We start from the raw sequence: 23,136 nt of genomic DNA, 5'->3' as shown, positions 1-23,136 counted from the left end.
TGTCAATGTACGTCGATGTGCAGCCCAAGACTTGGGATGAGGTGCTGCCGTACGTCACCTTTGCGTACAACACGGCCTTTACAGAAAACAACGCGCTTCACGCCATTTAGATTTGTGTACGGACGCGAAGTTCAGAGCATACTTGATTCCGTTCTCCCGTGTCCAGAAGATGATCAGCTTTCCCCAGATACCCTGCAATATGCCCTCCGTGCTGAGGAAGCCCACCAGCTCGCCCGCGTGTGCATCAGACGGCAGCAGACCCCCGACTCGCGCGCCTACAACCTCCGAACCGACAGGTTGACTATAAAGCTGGTGACCAAGTCTGGGTGTGGACACCAGTTAGCCGCCCAGGCTTGTCAGAGAAATTTCTTTCCTGCTTGCCTGTCTTTCCTCCTCCTTCTTTCTGCTACTTCGGGCTGTACAAAGCGTTGCGTCGTGTGAGTGAGCTCAGTTATGAAGTTATTCCGGACGGCGCCCCACAATTAAAACGTCGAAAGCCCAGCTCCGACATTGTGTACATTGTGCAACTGAAGCCGTACTACCCACGTTAGCGTAGGGCCGCCACTGTGACCACTATCTTGTTTTGCGCACCGTTGTTTCTCGTAGTATTAATTTTTTCCCTTTCGGAAGGGGGAGAGGGGGGTAATCCCGCCTAGCATTGCCAAGTGGCGGATGACTGAAACGGGAATAACGAGCGACGAAGTGGCGCTCGCGCTTGCGCGTCTGTGCTGATTGCTGCCGGTGTGCCTGGGCTGACTCCCAGTGATAAAAGCTCCCCTTGGTGTGTGTGTGTGTGTGTGTGTGTGTGTGTGTGTGTGTGTGTGTGTGTGTGTGTGTGTGTGTGTGTGTGTGTGTGTGTGTGTGTGTGTGTGTGTGTGTGTGTGTGTGTGTGTGTGTGTGTGTGTGTGTGTGTGTGTGTGTGTGTGTGTGTGTGTGTGTGTGTGTGTGTGTGTGTGTGTGTGTGTGTGTGTGCGTGCGTGCGTGCGTGCGTGCGTGCGTGCGTGCGTGCGTGCGTGCGTGCGTGCGTGCGTGCGTGCGTGCGTGCGTGCGTGTGCGTGCGTGCGTGCGTGCGTGCGTGCGTGCGTGCGTGCGTGCGTGCGTGCGTGCGTGCGTGCGTGCGTGCGTGCGTGCGTGCGTGCGTGCGTGCGTGCGTGCGTGCGTGCGTGCGTGCGTGCGTGCGTGCGTGCGTGCGTGCGTGCGTGCGTGCGTGCGTGCGTGCGTGCGTGCGTGCGTGCGTGTGTGTGTGTGTGTGTGTGTGTGTGTGTGTGTGTGTGTGTGTGTGTGTGTGTGTGTGTGTGTGTGTGTGTGTGTGTGTGTGTGTGTGTGTGTGTGTGTGTGTGTGTGTGTGTGTGTGTGTGTGTGTGTGTGTGTGTGTGTGTGTGTGTGTGTGTGTGTGTGTGTAGGCACAGATTCCACTGCTGTCGACGCAGTCATTCACTTCAAAGCGATGGCAGTCCATAGTTTTCGTTAACGAGGTTAAAACTTCAAGCCGTCCGCTAGGAATGTACAGTCAAATTAAATTTATCTCCAAGGAATTTGTCTTTTGATACCGAAAAAGTGACAACACCAGTGGGAAGGGTCAGGAAATTGATGTTTACTGAGAACAGTGAACACTGATTAGCTGTTGCGCTAACACTGGGACGAGGACAGAAGAAAAACACACACGCGTGTTTTCTTCTGTCCTCGTCACAGTGTTAGAACCAGTTTCTTCTTAAATATGCGGAACCGATTAGCCCGACAACACGCACTCCTGGAGTGGTTAGTTGGAGTGTGTTTTTAAGTGAAAAGGATCACCTAAACGTTCCGAATGCAGCATCAGCTCGGTGCCATATCTGTGCTGTTGAGGAACTTTCTCGGCTGAAGAAGGCTTCTGTGCACGCATTGAGGGATCGCGGTCTAAATTATATTAGCACTCATTTCAAAGCAGCTATATAGGATAGCATAAAATGGGGAGTTCCATCAGCATGTGCTTTATACACTCAAGCAGAACTCTTCAACAAGCTTGGTTAGGGCAGTCTAACGTCGCACTAGGTTGGCGACCGTGACGTCGCCGTAGTTGTCGCACACGCTGTTGTCGTCAGCTCCTATTTACGAAACCTATCAGAAGCTGGCTGTGTGCATGGCGCCACGCGTAGTCACGCTGAAGAGGCCAGTCATTGTCTCTGATTTGAAACTGGCGTGCAGTCTTTCAAGCTGCGATCGTGCTGACTCCTTACTTCGCTCCGCTCGTTACGGCAAGAATAAAGGCCGCGCAGACGGTGTCCGGGAAGGATGTTCGCGCATATGCGCAGACGGCGCTCAAGCGGCGATATCGACCGGACTAAAATGAGCGCCTCAAATAAGGCTTCGATGATGGATCGTACTCGGCATGTAATTCGGGTCAGCGCGAAGAGCCGATAAACAACGGCCCCACACGCACCGGCTGCTCCGCGTGCGAGCGTGCACTTGTTGCAGCAGCAGCAGCAGCTCCTGGAAGCAACCTTCCTGTATAGTTGCGGGATTCCCGCGTGAACAGCGTTGTCAAGGATGAACACCGATTAATTCGGGAACAGGGATAATTTACCGCGGTTTTGTATTTCCGTTGTTAGATTAGCAAGTTCTCAGGTTTCTTGTCCGTGCTGAACGGTGCCTTGAAATGGAATTATCATTTCGGAAATCGGCTACGCGTTTTAACCAAATGAGCAAAATATTACGTAATATGGGTTACATACCATGGGTTACTGTGTAGTATATTCTCGAGGTATTGACCAACGTTAATAGAACTAAGATAATTTGCCAAACTATCCGGGTTCTGCATGCTGCTGAATCGGCGCCTCAATTTTAACGCGAGGTGGCGCAGCCGTCGAACTCGGCTCCAGGTCGCCGTCGAAACGCAAGTAGGCGCCGCAGGACCGGCCGTCCGGCGGAGCACGTAGCTTTCGTGAATGCTCAATTAACTAGCGTCCCAAATGCCGCACTTGCCGTTATTTACGCTAAAAAAAAAAAGTCAAGCCTGAACCTCGTGTGGCGACCATGCTACAAAACTCTGCTGAAGCAACGTTGAGCTGTACAGGTGACCGCTACTGAGCCAACGCTGGTTGACATGGGCGGCGGTCATCTTTCGAATGGAACGTGGTTTTACGAGCTTCGTGCCCGAAGTGGCATATATGAGACATGTACACTAAAGGCGCAGGTAGGACTATCGCAAGGCTCATCGTAAGGTCACTAATAAGCTTAGGTCAGTGCAAAGGTCTGGAACGTGTTTCTGCTGTTTCTGCGCCACCGCATATGTGCTTAACGACCAATTAGCAAGATCTTCACAGCACAAAGGGCCGCATTTGAGGCAATCTAAAGTCGACCACGAGTAACTACGATGTCTGTTGTGTGGTTTTCTGGAATAAGCGGATTATGCGCACAGCATTGATTTCGTCAATGAGCATGTAGTTACTTTATCCGCGCGCCACGCACAACCTAAGCCGCGAAAGCGGCGAACTCGTTCAGCTTCGCGAGTTGTCTGTTCCTCTCCTCCCGCAAGAGAAGAGGGAGCGTAGAGAGGAGCTCCGGTACAAACAACACGAGAAATAAAGTTTAGCCTTTTTTGGGATTCACTACTCTCGGTTTCTCGTCCCTGGCCAGCGCCAGCGTCGCATTTATTTTGTGATCATTCGCGCAGTGCGTTGCTGCAGACAAAAATACAGAGGTAATTGATTCATAGCTGCCTATATACGTTATGGTACAAGTTATTCACAGTACTTTTTGCACTTTATAATCAATGCATACATTGTAGCAGCCGATACTTAATTATACCTTCCGACTCTAATTATCCTATCGGACAGAAATCTTGTGTAAAAATGCATTCGCTTTACCAAATAAAACATCCTTACCTGCACTGTAAGCTGTACAAAGTGCAGGTAACATGCTATTCATGGTAGCTTCCTGCTCTAAAGCTGATCCACAATCAAATGGATTACATCTCCGGGCACGTTTTCGGTCGTTTGTCGCTCGACCACTTACTAATTGCCAGTCAGTAGTTCAGTAGCTCGTAGGGTCCTTGAGTACTCCAGGAACACATTAGCGCTTTTCAGTTAGAAGATAATGACACACTTATTTATATATTTAGTACTTTCAGCTCCTTAGCATCAAAAATGCCATAAAGCTGCCTCCGTCGTCACCTTCCGCTATCTTTCGCCATCGTGGGGACGATGGTTTAAGGATGCTTCTTCAGAGTGACAGCCCGGATTCACTTTGTTTTTCTTCCATGACTGTACCTTCCTGTCTGCAGTTTTCGCTTCGTTGTAGGCGGCTTCGATAGGTTTGAAGGCAGGTGAGGGAACACTTTGCGCATCCTTCAACAAAGCTTCATTTACTCTTCTCAATTCATTGCCATTGATAACATGAGTGTACGAGTTCAGTATATCTTAGTGAAAATGTAAGGTCGAAAACACGTGATTTGACTTTCTGTCAACATGCGGAATCGCGCCATCTCATGCCGCACGGAGGCCCGCGTAATGTGGAGCCGAGAACAAATTCCTCACGGTTTTGTTGCTCCTGTAACCGCTCGCGCAGCCCAGCACGCAGCTCGCCGGCTTGACCGTTATAAACTCTGTATGCAAGCATAGGCAGCACAAACAACGATCGCTACCACACTGCGCTCTATGCTGCGCGCACTGTACGAGTCCAGCCACCGATCGGACCGGCTGGATCCTGGTTCGACTGCAGAGCCACTCAAAGCAGCGAGTGACGGCGGCGCCGCGAAACGACTCCCAGTTTGGTAACTGACCCTATTTCTATTAACGTTGGTATTGACCGAGTCACATCAGGGAACGGAACTGGTTACTGAGAGCTATAAAGAAGGGCAATAAGAAACTCGATATCACTCGATCAAGACGCCCATCTTAACATCGCCTCTTTAAATATTTGCGCAGCTGTTCGACCGACATTTTCTGTAAGCGCCAAGCAATATTTGCAACTTACCTGCGGTTTTCCTCTCCACTGTGAACACTCCGAGTGCAGTTTGAAACATTGTTGAAATGGGTGGGGATATAAGTGGTCAGTAGGGGAGCACTATTACATCTTGAATTGCTAGCAAGGCAAATGGACTGCTTGCTACTCACATCACTGTGGGCACGTGATCACGGAAGCAATGTCGTGTCTGGTGCTGTATGCATGTTTGAGAGTCGCTGCTGGCGTCGAAAGGGCCAAAGGAGGCAGATCGCCACGCTGTGAGAACAAAGGCATACAAAACAAGCGGTTCTGCACTGAGCGTTGGCCTCTCCTCGGGTTGCAACTGCCGCCACTGCGGGCAGGCGGAGAATGCTGGGGAGAGAAGTGCAGTCACGTGGGTCGTGGCGCGCTGCTCTCGACACGCAGAGAGCATTCCTGTGGGAGGCCGGCTACACCCTCGCTCGGCGTGCTCCTGTACTGCTCTGCAATGCTCGGCGCCTCTCGTCCCTCCAACCGAATGCTCCATATGATTTCAGCACAACCGATTACGCTTCGTGTAAAACTGCAACACACTCTCGCGCTGTGCAGCAAACCGACTCGTTTTCATCAAATTACAACTGCAGCACATTCTCGCTCTGTCGAGATAACATCGTCGTTCTCATAAGTTTCATCTGCGCCGCTCCTTCATCTAACCTAGCTAAACACACCATACACACGCACCATATCTGGGCGAGGAATAGGTCCGCGAGCATTGCACCGGGCGAATCCACCAAGCGGCTTGGCAAAAAGAGGCGGCGTGACATAGATGAAGCCACTCTCGTTAGCGGCAGAGACCGCAGCCGCGCCAAACAGACTGTCGAGAGCACCAAACAACGAGAAGTCAGACTGTAGACCTTTGCGGAGAACCTTACCAAGCGCGGAAGCGAACCAAGATCGAAGCGGCCGCAGTGACTGTGGCTGTGGCCGATGGCTTACGCCCGTGAAACTTGGGTAAAGGATAGTAGAACCTGTACAATTTTTTTTTCTCAATCCAGGACATCGATGGATGGAGTCTATGGAGCGCCTGGAGCCCCTGCTCGCGGACCTGTGACGGAGGAGTGAGCAGCCGTTCGCGGAGATGCCTTGCTCGCGCCGGCTGCATGGGCGACGCCACCAGGACGCGCATCTGCAACATGCAGGTATACGCGCAACTTAGCCGCACGCTTCGAAGACGCCTCGAGACAGCTGCTTCTCCATGTGAGCAGCGCCATATGTGAAGGGTAGACGGGAAGGGAACAGATAGGAAGGCGCTTGTCTTGTCCCAGCCACTCTTCGTCTGTCCTGTACTACGTTACTAGTTCCAATAATAAGCTACCAAATAGGCCATCTTTATGTTTTACACCTCTAGGCTGCTTTCCGGATTCCTGACATGCGACGACGATCTTGCTAAGATTTATCACAACCCTGGTAGAGTTGAAACTTATCATGCTACTGCAATCAGAGAGAGCTGCAGGTTCCGCTGTTCGTCTTAATGCCAGAGAAGGAAGGCGTTTAGTGTGCCAGCAGTAGCTATATAGCTTATACTCAGCCATTTAGCTTTTTTTCTGACGCCTGAAGCCTCCAAGCTCGTGCAGTAGTGCCGTTGTTGTTGTTGTGGCTGTAGGAAGAAGGAAAAGAAAATGCACGTGCCTGCTACTGGCTCTGTAGCTGAGCCACCTCCGCTGCCTCGTGCGGATAGAAGAGATTTTTTAACTGATTTAAAACTGATTTATTTATAGGAAGGGAAAGGCGCGGTAACTGTCTCACTTGTTTTTCTGTGGACACCGCAACCGCGCCGTAAGGGAAGGGAGGAAGATGGGAGTGAAAGTGGAAAGAGAGGAAGAGGAGCCGTAGTGGAGGGCTACGGAGTAATTTCGACCACCTGGGGATCTTTAACGTGCGCTGACATCGCACAGCACACGACGCCTCTTCGTTTCGCCTCCATCGAAACGCAGCCGCCGAGGTCGGGTTCGAACCCGGGTACTCCGGCACAGTAGTCGGGCGTCTTACCACTGCACCACCCCGGCGGGGTAGACAGAAGAGAAAATAGAGAAGAAAGAAAAGGAAGAGGGCGAGAAAGGCGCGCGCCACAACAACAGCCGTCGTTCACCACCGAAGCAGTGGCGGGTACAATGACGGCCTACAACATATAAAACTGGGTGGCTGGCTAGCATCCGCGTCAAGCGGCGTTGACCTACCGTCCCAACCCCGTAGGGCCAGGAACTGCCACCCTTCACCACCTCCTTCCCTAGTACCGCTCGGGCAACTCGATCGATGTTGTATTGTGTGACGTCACGGTACTACATAGGTATGACCGAGCCGATAGAAGCTGCAAAGTTGGGCAGCACGCTTAAGGTGGGAGTCGAACTAGCTGGGTCCTTTGGATGCTCAGTAGACACGCGACTCTTATAGACCACGCAAACAAGCTTGTTCGGCTTTGTTAAAGCGGGACTTAGATTGTAGCTGTGCGCTAATAAGTATGTGCCGCCCGAAACCAAAGTGCTTGCCACCTAATTAACACTACGCCTAGGCACGCTTAGTGGGACGTCATCTCTTTTGCCCAACACTGTCAGAAATCTCTACTGGCAGAGATGAATTATAAGTTTGAGTTTGCAATCAACTAGACATATAGTGAGTATGGTAATAATCAAGGGCCCAGTATACTGTATAGTGAGCACACGAACTGTGGTTGTAAGGCGCGCCTGTATAAGAGGTGAAGATTGGGCTCGCATTTTGTAAAGGCCGTTTTCCCAATTCATTGTTTTGCCGCTTTGCAACTGGTAGCCACTACACGTAACGTTAAGCCTGGTACATAGAAACCGTCGGGATTCAAAAGCGCTGGATAATCATGGACGCCAAATGTGTACACAGAAGGACACTGTGCCTCATATGCAGTCAGTGCGTCAATTGTTTCCAGCATCTGCATTAAGGAGTAGCGACAAACCATTGTTTCGTCTGGAGATATGATTTTGTTTTACGAGGATTGTGCAGACATCTGCTGTGGACATGCAGTTTCTTAATCTTTTCCTACAATAACTGCGGTCAGGCATAGACAGGGATAGAGTATATGGGCTGTGTTACCTAAGAGTTTCCGCAATTTTTAAAAATCAGATTACTGAGCTAGAAAACCACTCCAGCATAGCGTTGCGAGCGGTATAGTGCACCGCAATAAGCCAGGAGGTGCTAACTAGAAGGCTGCCTAACTACTACTGAATAGCTAATTTTTGGCTACTATACTTTAGGTTCACTATTATTCAAGAGCCCCTTACCCCATGCCGACGTTCATGCGGAAAAACCTATCGTCTAACTCAAAAATCCTGTTTTTAAAATTTTGTAAGTGTTAGTCCCGCAACCCTGATTTATCGCGAAGATCAACCGGAGCATTAAGAAATTTTGTCTTTGGGGGAAAAAAAAAGAAAGAAATACTGCTGCGAAACCAACTGGCGCACTTGCCATTAACAATGCACATGCGTGAATTTTCCGCAGTCCTGCATACATCGGCGAGGTGACATTAGCGGCACACGGCGGAGCAGCTGGGCACGCTTCTCTCTGCTAATCGGATCACGGGCCATGTCGGAAGCAGCCCCTTAATTGACAGCAGGCGGCTCCGGAGAGTCCGCAGAATTACGGCAGGGCAAAGACGCCGAGCGGGCTCCGCGGTGTGTGCATGTGTGTGCGCTGATATGGCAATCTCTGCACGGTCCGCAAGGACGAAACAAGGTTACGAACCCGCCGCGCTTTTGACGTCAAGGAGACGAGCCCTGGGCCTCTGTTCGATCAGCCGGAGGATGGAGGTGCCAAATTAGCTAGCTCCTCGCATTTATTTCCCCGCTTTAGCTCTCGGGATCGCTTCGTAATTGACCCCGCTAGCTATTGTGATCGGGCAGTGCGCCAACGCAGGAAAATCGTGAGTACTATTTACGAACAGCGTTGCATCGGTCTGTCTGGAGCGTACTTTACAAGCACTCTTTTCCACGTTCATGCTTCCGCGCATTACCGTTGGTTGTTGTCGCTTGTGACGTCATGGAGGATAGTGATCAAGCAGTGCCAGTCTCGGGCGCCGGTATCACAGCGCCGGCGATTGGAACTGTCGTTCTAACAACGTTGTAGGGCTGCACGATTTTTTTTTTTTCGGGCAAAAGAAATGCCACCAACTGTTCTGCCTGCATGCAGTATGGTTGTGCGCATACATTTCGAGAGTTGACTGAATCGCTTATGCCTTACGGAATTAAGCGACAATCATAAGATTCTTTTTACGTCATCATACATGACATCAATTGATTACTAAGCGCAGCGTTAGACATCATCAGGTTCTCAGTAGTAATTGACCGGCTGCCAATCATGATTTCGAAATTGGCAACTCCTACCCGCTGAACTTTCTGCATATGGGCAAGCACTGAAGCGAGTACAGCGCGTCTAGCGATCAGCAGCATGCGACATTGTGCGACTTCTTGTGTGTGAGGCTTAGGAGCGGGGCAATCAGGCAAAACGCTAAATATACATATAAATTGATACCACATAAGAGAGTACATCATCATCATACGCCTGACTATATCCCCTGCAAGGCGAAAGCCTCTCCCATAAGTTTCCAATTTACCCTGGCCAGTTGCATCCACTTGATCCTTGCAAACTTCATAATCTCATCCGCCCACCTGACTTCCTGCCATCCCCTGCAATGCCTCTTCTTGGAATCCGCTCTGACACCCTTAGCGAACATCGGTTATCCTGCCTTCGCATAACGTTCATTGCCCATGTCTATCTACCCTTACCAATTTCGACTACAATATCATTATTTCGCGCTTGTGCTCTTTCTGACCCATTCGTATCGCTCCCTGTCTCAACGCCAGAGCTAACCGTTTGATAGGAGAATAATAACACACACGGAAGAACGGAGAGAAGACGTGACATGCGTTACACTGTCTTTTAGTGTTCTTCCGTGTTTGTATTTCCCCCGCCAGATGTTATGAACCACCGTGCCCAAGTAAAAGTTTCATCGTGTAGCGCTTACAAAAGCTTGCACGGCCTTCTGGTTCCTTGCCGTCTAAGGTTGACCTGATGCTACTCTCGATTAGCTTAGTAAATACCTTGTAGGCATGCAGTCAGTAAGCTGTTCGGTCTCTTCATGCACTTGGCGTCCCGAGCCGATTAAGCTAATATGAGTGTTTTTACAAGATTTCGGTACGCTCGAAATCGTGAGGCATTGTGTGCACAGTGTGGGTTTTTCCTCTGCTTACCCACGCTGTCTGCTTTTCCTTTTTTCTTTGCTTAAAAAAATAGAATTTGACTACAGCACAATTCCGCACCTTGTTGCGGCAGGTAACATTGCCAACACATCTAAACGTCCTGATGCATGATGTGCAACCAGCGTTCACCTGGACATTGCATTGTGTTATAAGAGATGGCAGCTAAACAGCACAATGAACAAAGACCGAAGAATGCTGAAAGACATGAAGAAAAACGAAAACTGCTTGAGTTCGCTCAAGTTTCTTTATTCATGGAAGTATTTGTGCGTATTGCATAGTGCAACTAAATATAGACTGTGACGGTACATAATGGACAAGGAACACGGTTAAGCGTACTTGCCATCAAAACTGGTCCTGACAGAAGACTCGGCTGATTATTTCGCCTTCGTGGCGGTGCCGGATAGATTCGGTGTTTTGGTTCATCCATCTCAGGGTCTGCGCTCGCTCACAAGCCGGTGCTAACCCTGTAATAGCTTCGGTTCTAGAGAGACGTGTGAATGCCCGCTCGCGTTACGTTGATGCCGGTTACTAGCGTTCCGAGACGTCAAGCACAATGAGTCAGCAAGAAACCAGCCGCATGAGAGGCTGGTTTGCGGGCAACTCCTAGATACTGTGATTGCATGGGAGTTGTAAGAGAAAAGAGGACGGACTTATTTGGACAGTGGATTTCTTAACCTCTTTTTTTTTTTTTCTTCTTCCGAACAGTGCGTCGTGGTGTGCTTTCCAGTCGCTCTGTGCGAGGGGTATCGAGTACGTATTACCATAAGGGCCGGGTTGAGAAAATTTTGTCGCCTCCGGGCCAGAAGCCGTACAACAACAACAACAACAACAATAACAATAACAATAACAATAATGATAATAATAATAATAATAATAATAATAATAATAATAATAATAATAATAATAATAATAATAATAATAATAATAATAATAATAATAATAATAATAATAAACAGTAGATGCTAGGAAAGAACAAAGTGTAAGTAATACAATAATTATAAAGAACAAAAATAATAGAATAAATATCAACCAAATTCTCCCGTTCTCAGACTACTCTCCAATTTTTCTCAGTGGAGAAAAGCGGCACGTTCTGCCTGTATGTATACGCCACGGGCGGCTACCACTTGAAGATGCCCTGGAGAAAGCTACTGAAAAATTGCAGTGATATCGTACCACATTCACATATCCTAAAGAAAAGTGTGTACTTGGAGATGAAAGAGAGAGAGAGAGAGCAGGTTTTCTGATGCCTCGTTATTGAAGGCAGCTGACATCGTCCTCTGTTTATTTGCGGCAAAGAAAGCGTACGTCTGGAGACGAGAAGACGTTTACTAACTCTTTTTTTTTACGGGGATCTGACATAAGCATTATCATGTCATAAGCGCAGTATCTGTCATAAGCATTAAATGCGCAGAATCTGGATTTGTAAGCAACCTGTCGGTTGAATTACATCTGGATTTGTAAGCAACATTTCGGTTGAGTTTTGCCAGCGCTGCTCTCCTAGCATAGTTCAGAAATGCGTAATGCATGGTGCCGCTGGCGTTTATGCCCAAGCTGCTGCTTTACATTCGCGAACTCTCGTTGCGCTTCGCCAGCTGTACGTCACTTAGTTCCCTTCTGAATAATAACAGTAAGGCACGATGTACTACCTCGGAGTGTCAAGGATATGATTCGTGCGTTTTGTGCATACTTTTTTTCTATGTGCTTTATTTCATCTTGAATGTTTTGAGAGCGCTGTAAGGAGAATGGATATCTGCATTTAGTGCTGATATTTACTGCAATCACAGTGGTAATCTGGACTTTCTAGATTTAACAGCCAAAATTTTTTCAAAAACTGTCTTTTTTGTGTGCTCCAGAGACAAAGTGTTGCATTGAAGCAAGTTTTATTATTTATTTTTTTCGCTACAAAAGCCGGAACCGTTTGATATAAAATAAGATTTTTACTTCAAAGGCCTGAAATTTCTGCTAGAAAGCGCATTTTCTTAGGCTACACATACAAGGAGCCTCTTCCACCCCAGCAAAGAGGAGATTTATTTCTGAATGCGAGAATTGGTTGCGAGCGGTGTGCATCTGGATACACGTCTGTAACCTCAATACTTTTAATACTTTGTATCGAAATCCTTTTATTGATGTACCCGTGAAGGAAATCTATTGGACAAGCCATAATCAGCACCATCCAATGCTAAACTACACGTCCATGCACAGCAGGACAAAGGCCTTTTCCCACGGCTTTTAACTAACCACCGCTGCTCTTAAGTTTAACACTTTATGCGAGAGAAATGCACATCTGTAGCACATCTGCCAGCCGTCAAGCGATGGTACCGTAGACGAAATAGCGATGATTAAAGGTTTCTGCACGATTTCTTTACTGGTTGGCGCCGTCCTTCGGCGTGGAGCCATAGTTTAGGTGGTTTGAGCTTAGGTTGTTTTGAGTAATTCTCTGATTTTACGTTAACGCAGCCACTGTAATTCAGGAAAGCTGATGGTGTGTTTATGACCATGAAATATTATCAAATGTATGTGAACGATCCCTACCGAGTGTATACCATGCAGTACTTTCACAACGCCTATTTTTATGGCGCGAGAAGAAAGTCCGTGCACAAAGCGACCTGTGACAAGAGAAAAAGATGCTGAACGGCAAACTCTGTAGCCGTTATTTTGACCTACGTTATCAGGATATCTGTAAATTCCCTTCGGCAGATGCGTCGAACGAACGCTCTTTGCCTTGCTTCATTGATGGGTTCCTGTGTGCATGTTGTTAAAAAGGCTACTTATTTAGTTCATGGTGTCAGGCTTATTATGGCCGCTGTAGCAATGAAACCATCTGAAACCGTGGCCTCGCTTCAGTATAAGATACGGTTGATATAATGATGCACCAACCCTTCATTCACCTCCTCTTTTGCAAAACGTAGATCTTTACAACAGCAACGCAAAATTTACGGGAACCGAGGTTGTGCCTTAATCGCAAGCTGAAAACATGCGAAAGCCGCAGAAACAGCTGAACTGGTGCTATCGATTCGCATTCGGACATTAATAAGCGCCGTTCGTCGCGAGCTATTCGTTATTTTGCTCAGGTTGGTCATATTAAAGGCGTAGAGCGTAAAGCTGGCCATTTAGAATGTGAGTGCGCGTTAGCCAAGTTAGATGCATCAGAAGATTTCCAGGAAGCTGTTATCAGACTTTACTGAGCTGGTAATAACGGCCATTACGACAAAATAGTTCTTTTAGTGCATTACTTCATGAGGTACTTGCTCATCGACCCGGTGCTTCACCAAATTGTAGTTGGCAGCGCCCACTAGGATTCCTCTATTAAGAGGGGACTTCAGACTCCAGCCTTCCAGAACTCTTGGACCCCGAATTAGACACGACACACTGGTCATGTCTGTTGGTAGAATTTGTGCCTATGTCTTTCGTGGAAACTTGGGCATCACGCTCCTCTTCACGAGCGCCCCTCTGGCAGGTGACGGCGACAACGTCATTTACACCTATCACCTACCTATAGATAAACTACACCAAACTGCTTTCGCACGTCATACTAGGTTTAGCGCCGTTGGACTTCTGCAATGCATTTTTCCAGTGGGATAGGAAAAATGAAGGGTATTTTCAGGTAACAAAATGGCGCCATCTCTTGTTCCTCCGTTCCACACTACGAACATAACTTATTTCTTTCTGCTTCCCTTTTGCTTGCGAACGCACCGTAGCCGTGTCCGGAGCCCGTGGACTTTAGGGCGGCGCAGTGTGCAGCGTTTGACCGGGTGCCGTACCGGGGCCGTCTGTACGAGTGGACCCCCGTGCAGGACCCCAGCGACCCATGCAGTCTCACCTGCCAGGCGCGCCAGTTCAAGTTCATGGCCAAGCTGGCGCCCCGTGCGCAGGACGGCACAAGATGCCGCGAGGGGGCGCTCGACATGTGCGTCCAGGGGAAGTGCCTCGTAAGCTGCCACCCTCACTGCTCCCGTCTTCCCTACTTTTCTCTGCCTCTACTGTATTTGGCTATAAATTCTCCCAAGTACGAACTTCAAACATAACCAGGGAAGAAAAGGGTTTCTAGAATGCAGAACGCTTACGTGGAAACTAAGAGAAACCGGAAAGTCTCCCAAAGCGAGTTCAAAGGTTCTGTTTGATTGACACTGCTAGGATCAAACAAACCTCATCTCTTGGATATCAACGACATTGATTAATGTCCTCCCTCAAGCACTAGCAGCGCAACACCCGTGCGCACCTTATGCTCACGGTGATATATCACGTACCACGCCAAGCGAAGTAGTTTACAATGACGTCATTCGGTGTAACACAAATTTTAAGCTTGTCGTTGAAATAGCGAATAATCGGCTCGTACAAAGCATGTTTACCACATTTAACAAACCTCAAGTGCAGGTAAGTGCAATAAAAAGGCGAGCCGACTCTGCTGATAAGAGCGTGCGTCTGTCGCTACACCAAGGCTGCTGCGTCCGGTAGATGGCACCGTGGGTTAGTCCTCTCTAGAAGGATTATATATATATATATATATATATATATATATATATATATATATATATATATATATATTATATATATATATTATATATATATATATTGAAGGCTCCGCCTTCTAGAATACGGGTTCGCGAGCGATGGTCTCGCCCGACGAGTGAAAACCAAGTCCTTCTTAAAAACACCGGTTTATTCCGGATCAACAGAAAAGTATAAAATAGAAAAGAAACAGCATTGGTCAGAACTGCGCTGGAAACATGCCGTCGAAGTTCGCGACAATGGACTATGCGGAATAAAACGGAACATGGGTCAGGGCTTCACCGCGACAACACAAAACACACTGCGGCGCAGATAGGGCGAGTAATAGGGCCAAAGCGTTGATCACGGTACAAAAACATTGCTACTCGCGTGGCAGCACTCACGCTAACACTCCTAAGGCTTCCTTGAAGGCGCCGCTTCCGTCTTCGCCTCGCAGGACTCCGCTCCGTCGTCCGTGTACATCCCGCCGGCTTGGGACGCTGCCACGCCGCCCTCCTTTGGCCGGCCGCCCGACGAAAAAGCCCCGAGCCCTGCTTCCAACGCGCTTATCTACCCTCTGTCTCGCGCCGATAACATGCCGCCCCCGCTCCGGGCAGCTCGCTCATGCGTACTCGCGCTGCCCGGGCGGACACCAACACAAACAGAAAAAAGCGCGCGCGGTTCGAAACGCTAAAAGGGGCTGTGGGGCCCCACACTCCCCCCCTCTCAAGACGGGACACCTCCCGATGTGTAAAACAACAACAACGCGGGGTAAGGACGGAACTGGTACTGCTGCTGGCGGGGCGCATGCTTGGAGGTATCCGCCGAGCGTGGGTAGCCGTAGTGCCTGGTAGGTCAAGTGGTTCTATGTGGCTAGTGGACGGCCGTGGTAAGCTCGGAGATCGGCCACGTTGACTGGTCCGGCTTCTCGACCACCCTGCACATGGCGAATAAAGTAAGAAAGCCGAGACGCGCGCTTTGTTATCGTGTAAGGGCCAGTCCATCGTGGAGCGAGATAAGCAGCAAACCCTTTTGCTGCATCACTTAGTGGGTGCGTGCGGCGAAGGACTTTGTCGCCGACTGTGAATTCCAAAGGTCGCCTTCCCTTGTTGTACTGGTTACAGTGTTCCAGGCGGGCAAGGTCCAGGTTTTCCCTTGCCTCCTTCAGAGTCTCGGCCAAGCGGCTGGAAAGATCATGAGCAAATTTAGAATGGCTAAGACCCGGTAAATCAGAGCCATTTAGAGCATGCTCAATAGGGAACCTGAGCTCACGACCAAGGAGAATGGCCGCTGGCGTAAAACCTGTTGACCGGTTTACCGTGGTTCTTGTGGCGAAGGCCATCTCCTGGATACGAGCGTCCCAGTCCTTGTGCCGCTCCGTGAATGCCACCATCATAGTCTTTAGATTTCGATTCACTCGCTTTGTAATGTTTGCTTGAGGATGGTAGGGCGTAGTCTTTTTGTGCTGCACGCCAAGAACATTGCAAGTGGCAGTGAATATCCTACCGGTGAAATACGTGGCATTATCAGTGATAAGCTGAGCTGGGAAACCAAAGCGAGTGAATGTTTCCAGTAGCTTATCCCAAATTATTTTCGAGTCTAGCCTACTCAGGGGATACAATTCTACCCATTTCGAGAAATGATCAGTAATTACTAACAAGTAGCGATTCCCTTTCACTGATCTGGGATAGGGACCCATTATGTCGCAAGCTACAATTTCCCATGGGTATCGGCTCTCTACAGGTTGCATGAGGCCCGGTGGTTTTCCTCCCCTTAGCTTCGCGGTCTGGCAGGTATGACAAGTGCGGACGAATGTCAGGACATCCCTTCCCATGCGGGGCCATGTTGCAACGCGACACAATTTGTCATATGTTTTCTTTCCATCGCTGTGACCTGCGAGGAGTGTATCGTGGAAGTACTCCAGAAAATGCTTACGTAGGCCCTTAGGAACGACCACACGAAATGCGGACTCACCACTGTCGGTGTCCGCAGCAGGTATATACCGCAGGATCAAACCATCTTCTGCTTCCACGTAGCAGTCATAGCTTCCGTTAAGCGCCCGGCTCCCTGCAGGGCTGGCGCTGTTCAGGCTTTGGCGTATCTGGTTGCACTGGTCGTCTGAAAGCTGAGCGTCAAGGAGCTGTTGACGGGACACCAGTGTGCCCCAGGTGTCGGCAGGAGCTGTCACAGCATGGACCGCGGGTGCTCGCTCTCCCTGGCCCGGAAGTGGAGCTCGTGACAGGGCATCGGCCACTTTGTTGAAAGTGCCTCTTCTGTATTCTACACTGTAATTATACTTTTGGAGAGCGAGTGACCAGCGGGCCAGACGGCCAGCTGGATTTTGCAACCTCGAAAGCCACGATAGGGCCTGGTGGTCGGTCTGAATAGTGAATTCTGCGCCATCCAAATACATGTCAAATTTCTTGAGGGCAAACACAATCGCGAGACACTCTTTCTCTGTCACAGTATAGTTCCTTTCCGGTGCCGTCAGTGTATGACTAGCAAACGCCAATGGGCAAAGCTTACCTTGATGTTCTTGAAGCAATACCGCCCCAATTCCGTACTCACTTGCATCTGTTTGTACCGTGAATGGCCGGTTAAGGTCTGGAAGCCGCAAGCGTGCAGTATCCGCGATGGCTGCAGACAGTGAACGGAATGATCCCTGCTCGGCTTCTGTCCATGACCAGCGGGCACCCTTCCGGAGGAGCTGATGGAGGGGTCGCGCCAGGTCAGCGCAGTTCGGGATGAAGTGGCGGTAGAATCCCACCATGCCCAAGAAACGCTGGAGGCTCTTTATGTTGTTTGGTGGGGGGAGCTACAGAATGGCTTGAAGCTTCTCTTCATCCGGGCGAACTGTGCCCTGTTCCACAATGAACCCAAGAAGATTGATTGTGCTTGTCACCAGCTGAACCTTGCCGGGGTTAATGGTGATGCCCGCCTTCTGCATTCGTTGAAGGACATTCGTTAGATGACGGAGGTGCTCTTCTAAGCTTTCTGAGAACACTACTACGTCATCCATGTAGGCCATAGCGTAGTTAAATTTAGCGTCTCCGAGCACAATATCCATTACCCGTTGAAAAGTAGCAGGTGAATTGCACAACCCGAAAGGCAAGCGCACAAATTCGAACAGTCCCCGGTGGCAAGTGAAAGCCGTTTTCTCAATGTCGCGGTGGTCAATTGGGATTTGCAGAAATCCCCTACTGCAGTCAAGAGTTGTAAAAAATTTTGCTGACCCAAGTGAGTACATGACAGAGTCAACAGACGGGAAAGGGTAAGAGTCTCGCACTGTCACAGCATTCAGACGTCGATAATCGACACACAACCGTGCTGTTCCATCCTTCTTTGGCGCGAGAACAACAGGAAACGCCCAGGGGCTTTTTGATGGTCTCACCGCACAGGTAGCCACCATTTCGTCGAGGGCCCCATCCAGCAGCGCTCGCTTGTGGACACTCAAGGGCCTTGGATTGAATCTGATAGGACGAGCATCGCCGGTGTCAATCCTGTGGGTTAGTACGTTGGCCTTCCCCGGCGCCTCCATGAACATTGCTGCAAAGGGCGTGAGCATTGTCTCGATTCTGCTTTTTTCCGCTGGTGACCCCGTGAAGGAATTCAAAACGGTTAGAATACCACAGCCTGTGATATTGGCCGAATGGCCGTTCGTGGCAAGCAACTGTGACTGTGGCTCAGCGGCCTTAGTTTTGAACTGAAATGCTTCTGTACCGGTGCCATACCGGTAGGTTCCCTTACTGAGATCTATAACGATTCCTGCCTTCACTATGAAGTTACGGCCTAGTATGACTGGCCAGGATAGTCCGGGGAGGTGTAAGAAACGCTGTCTAATCTTTCGACCATTTATAGCAACTGTTAGGCGGGCTGCTGAGGTTGCGGGTACTATGTGAGTCGACGCCATACGAAGGTTAGTGTTTACACTCCGCAACCGGACACATTTTGTCTCGCAGGAATTTTTCACCTGATCGCCGAAGACTGACACTGTAGACCCTGTGTCTAAAAGGGCTGGAAGCTCCAGTCCGGCCATTTTGACCAAGACCAGCGGGGTCTTGTCTGGTTGGCTTTCCTCAAAAGAAGTTGACGGGACTGCACTCACCGAGTGTTTGTAGGGCTTCTCGGGGTCTGCCTCATGCACAGCAGGTGGTGACAATGGTACCTGTGTCGAAGACACCTGGGTCGGTGGCACCTGGTTCGATTCAGGCAGGAAAGGTAGCGACTGGATCAGCTCTCCCGGTGGTTGGCCACGTCTGTGCGGCCTGGCCGCTGGATGGTGCGATGACCAAAACACCCTCCCCTGTGTTGTCCTGGATCTGCGAATCGGAGGACAAGTTGTGCCCGGGGGCGACGCCCGTTTCTCACCTGATGGCGACACCGTTGCACCCGGTGGTGACACCCACGTTGCACCCGGTGGTGACACCCACGTTGCACCCGGTGGTGACACCCACGCTGCACCCGGTGGTGACACCCACGCTGTACTGGTAGGAGACGTCCGCGTTGCACCCGGTGGTGACACCCACGCTGCACCCGTAGGTGACGTCCACGTTGCACCCGGTGGTGACACCCACGCTGCACCCGGTGATGACACCCACGCTGCACCCGGTGGTGACACCCACGCTGCACCCGGTGGTGACACCCACGCTGCACCCGGTGGTGACACCCACGCTGCACCCGTAGGTGACACCCACGCTGCACCCGTAGGTGACACCCACGCTGCACCCGTAGGTGACACCCACGCTGCACCCGTAGGTGACGTCCACGTTGCACCCGATGGTGACACCCACGCTGCACCCGTAGGTGACGTCCACGTTGCACCCGATGGTGACACCCACGCTGCACCCGTAGGTGAATGGTAGCCGGCAGCCGCTGTAAGAGATCTCCGGGATTTGCGCGCTCTGACGTGGGGTGTCCCAACTGCTGCCACACAAGGGGTACCAGCGCCTGCGTATGGCAAGAAGACACAGGGCCCCGTCTGACCTGTCGCCCCATGAAATCGGCTCGTCACCTGAGTAGACGCATCAGGGCTTGTGACTCCGTGCAAGTCGCCAGCCCCCGTACGGCAGCCTGGCGTCTCCAGGCTGTGTGCTGCCGATGATCCAGGCCACGCACAGGACGGCTCAAGGCAAGTCTCTGCAGGGGGAGGTGGTTTGTACTGGAGCTCCGCCAGGAAAGATGCCTCGATGCGGGATGCTTCTCTAGCCATGTCATCGAAGTCCGCGAACTGGCGACGCCGGAGATATGGCTGGTACCTTGGATGGCACCGATGTATAGCATGAGCCACCTTCTCTGGTTCCGGAACTGCAGGATCTGCCCGCTCATGCGGCTCTTGAAAACTGCGCAAAAACTCTAGCAAACCCTCGCTTTCGCCTTGCGTCCTGGTGCAAAGCTCGTCTTTCATACGGATGTCATAGTCAGGCGGCAAAAACTCTTCTCGAAAACGGTCTATAAAATCCTGCTTTGTTGTGAACGGCCGCTGTCTACGCCTCCAGGTTGCCGCGGAACCTACCAAAGCTACGGGAAGCACACGCGTGACCAGAGCGCTGTCCGAAATTGCCATTGCCATCTGATAATCGTCGATTTCATACAGAAAATCGCACACAGATTTCTTATCGGCGTATCCTTCAAACCTTGGCACGGCCAAATTCAGCCGCAGCTGATTATCGCGATACAAGGGAGTGGGCGTTAACGAATCTGCCTCGCTTCCTACCATTTCTCTGAAATGTGCCTTTGATTCCAGTAGCTCGTTCAGGAGGCCAAGAATTCCGCTACAAATGTCCGACGGTTTGCTTTTCCTGTCTTCCGAGTGCTCATGCTCGGAACCCGCCCGTGTGGGAGGCCGAACTGTCTCCGTTAACTGGGCGCTTGCACCCGGTAAGTCCGACATCGCTACGCACGAAACTGCATGAACCTCAAATTGGTACACTCGCGGGGCAAGCCAAAGCTCGAGTAGAAATCACGTTGGGCGCCAAATGAAGGCTCCGCCTTCTAGAATACGGGTTCGCGAGCGATGGTCTCGCCCGACGAGTGAAAACCAAGTCTTTCTTAAAAACACCGGTTTATTCCGCATCAACAGAAAAGTATAAAATAGAAAAGAAACAGCATTGGTCAGAACTGCGCTGGAAACATGCCGTCGAAGTTCGCGACAATGGACTATGCGGAATAAACGGAACATGGGTCAGGGCTTCACCGCGACAACACAAAACACACTGCGGCGCAGATAGGGCGAGTAATAGGGCCAAAGCGTTGATCACGGTACAAAAACATTGCTACTCGCGTGGCAGCACTCACGCTAACACTCCTAAGGCTTCCTTGAAGGCGCCGCTTCCGTCTTCGCCTCGCAGGACTCCGCTCCGTCGTCCGTGTACATCCCGCCGGCTTGGGACGCTGCCACGCCGCCCTCCTCTGGCCGACCGCCCGACGAAAAAGCCCCGAGCCCTGCTTCCAACGCGCTTATCTACCCTCTGTCTCGCGCCGATAACATGCCGCCCCCGCTCCGGGCAGCTCGCTCATGCGTACTCGCGCTGCCCGGGCGGACACCAACACAAACAGAAAAAAGCGCGCGCGGTTCGAAACGCTAAAAGGGGCTGTGGGACCCCACAATATATATATATATATATATATATATATATATATATATATATATATATATATATATATATATATATATATATATATATATATATTATATATATATATATATATATATATATATATATATATATATATATATATATATATATATATATATATATATATATATATATATATATATATATATATATAAACTGCTGTAGTGATGTCGTCGTGGTGGAATTGCAGCCACACGGCGCCATATTGTGGTGGGCAAAAAAAAGAAAGCTTCGTGCCGCCGCACACGTTTCGCGCGCAGTGCTGTGATTTTCCCAGCACAAAACGTCTTTGCAACTCGAGTTGTTGTTGTTGAAAAACCTTTATTTCCACCGAGAAGAAGCTCCGTTTCGGACTCCCCCGGCACGCAGGCCTGATGGAGCCTTACTCAGGAGCCTCGCGAACTAAGGTCTGGTGAATATACATTGTTGCTTCACGGCCTCAGCCGCCAGGCGGATGGCTTGCTGCTGCTGAGCGGGGTCCTCGCTTCGCAGCAGGGTCTCCCAGGCGTCTCTATCTATATTTTCTTTAGCTCCTGGGCTGTTGTTACATTCCCAAATAATATGATCTAGAGTGCCCCATCTCCCACATGTTATGCAATGTAGATCCTTTTCATCTTTTGAAATTGTTGCATATACCCAAAAGGGACTAATATGATTGCCCCCTTGTAGCCTCCTCCATGCAATTGCCTCCCCGTTTCCGAGGGAACGGTCTGGCGGCGGATAGACCCTTCTGCTTAGTTTATAGTGCTCTGTAACCTCTTTATACGAGATTAGGCTATCTTTTACATCCGCTTTCAAATTCTGATGCAACAAGGATGGTTGCATCATGCCTAGCATACAAGTGCACAAACATTGTGAATTTGGCGTCGGAGATCACATTCCACGGGTGAGCATGAGTTGGAAGTTGACGTCGTGTCCGTTTTAAGCGATAGTTTATATAGCTAGCTGCCTTCGGCGTAATAGTAGTAGTAGTAGTAGTAGTAGTCGTAGTAGTAACTCGTAGTAGTCGGTATCACGTGTCTGAAATAATCAAAGGCCACATAAACAAATTCTACGGTAATTTGTGCTTGCAGTGATTGACGATTGATAGGTGTAGATAGGCGATGGCGAAAAATGCTTGGTGATGCTTATTAAGAAAATTTTTAGTGCGTAATTGATCAATGGGTTTACTGAAATAATTGCAAAAATGGCTGCTTCTTTTCAAAGCCCAGTAAAATGACAAGCTGGCGAACGAAACTGTCGTGAAACATGAGCAGCGGAGATCATAATCAAACGTATCATTTTTCCTGAAATGCTTCAAATAAATTGCGAAAAATTATTGGAACACTTAAGCTCCGCCGTTAAGGCTATGGCGCGTACACGCACACAGACGATATTTTTCACTTTTGAAGTTTTGTCAATCTTTATTTATTTTTCCCTTTCAAAATAGTTTACTTTCCGGGGTTTAACGTCCCAAAGCGACTGAGGCTATGAGAGACGCCGTAGTGGAGGACTCCGGAAATTTCGACCACATGGGGTTCCTTAACGTGCACTGACATCACACAGCACACGGGCGCCTTACTTTTCGTCGCCAGCGAAAAGCGGCCGCCGAGGCCGGAATTCGATCCCGCATCCCTGGGCAGAGTAGTCGAGCGCCTTAACCACTGCACCACCCTGGCGGGTTAAAGAAAGAGAAATCCTACACTGGTATTTAGGATCACAAATCGTGTGCTACACCCTCGAACACATTTTTTATTTTTAAATTATTCAATAATTAGTTGAACAGTTACATACTGTAAATCTTTAATTGACATGATCGAGCACTGTGTTCTCTTTCTGGGCATTTGACA

The 23,136-nt window shown here is 49.7% G+C and overlaps 3 protein-coding genes across 4 annotated transcripts in view; 1 reads left to right on the top strand and 2 right to left on the bottom strand.

The window, feature by feature from the left end:
- Nucleotides 1–23,136, top strand: part of LOC146197846 (protein madd-4-like) — a 261,142-nt gene that overhangs the window by 198,710 nt on the left and 39,296 nt on the right. The window contains exons 3-4 of the mRNA XM_084593100.1: nt 5,958–6,101; nt 13,883–14,113. Coding sequence (XP_084449226.1) covers nt 5,958–6,101; nt 13,883–14,113 — 375 coding nt within the window. The remainder of the gene's footprint in view (nt 1–5,957; nt 6,102–13,882; nt 14,114–23,136) is intronic.
- On the bottom strand, nt 14,817–19,271 carry LOC146197848 (uncharacterized). 2 transcript variants are annotated; one of them, XM_084593098.1, is made up of 4 exons: nt 16,647–19,271; nt 15,945–16,137; nt 15,717–15,856; nt 14,817–15,609 (listed from the first exon to the last, which is right to left on the bottom strand). In XM_084593098.1, exons 1-4 carry the CDS (start codon nt 17,440–17,442, stop codon nt 15,239–15,241), a joined length of 1,500 nt encoding a protein of 499 aa, XP_084449224.1. In that variant the 5' UTR covers nt 17,443–19,271; the 3' UTR covers nt 14,817–15,238. The 2 variants fall into 2 exon arrangements, with proteins under 2 accessions (XP_084449224.1, XP_084449225.1); XM_084593099.1 differs by having other exon boundaries at nt 14,824–15,609; nt 15,701–15,856; nt 16,647–19,269.
- LOC146197847 (uncharacterized) lies at nt 18,180–20,798 on the bottom strand. The gene is made up of 3 exons (XM_084595574.1): nt 19,684–20,798; nt 19,367–19,619; nt 18,180–18,218 (listed from the first exon to the last, which is right to left on the bottom strand). The coding sequence occupies exons 1-3, from the start codon at nt 19,995–19,997 to the stop codon at nt 18,180–18,182; spliced, it is 606 nt and encodes a 201-aa protein (XP_084451700.1). The 5' UTR covers nt 19,998–20,798.

Source organism: Amblyomma maculatum, chromosome 2 (assembly GCF_055883805.1).
Source record: "Amblyomma maculatum isolate TAMU_Amacu chromosome 2, ASM5588380v1, whole genome shotgun sequence".
NCBI lineage: Eukaryota > Metazoa > Arthropoda > Arachnida > Ixodida > Ixodidae > Amblyomma > Amblyomma maculatum.
Note: the sequence above shows the minus strand (reverse complement) of the source record. Positions and strands in the feature narration are given on the sequence as shown.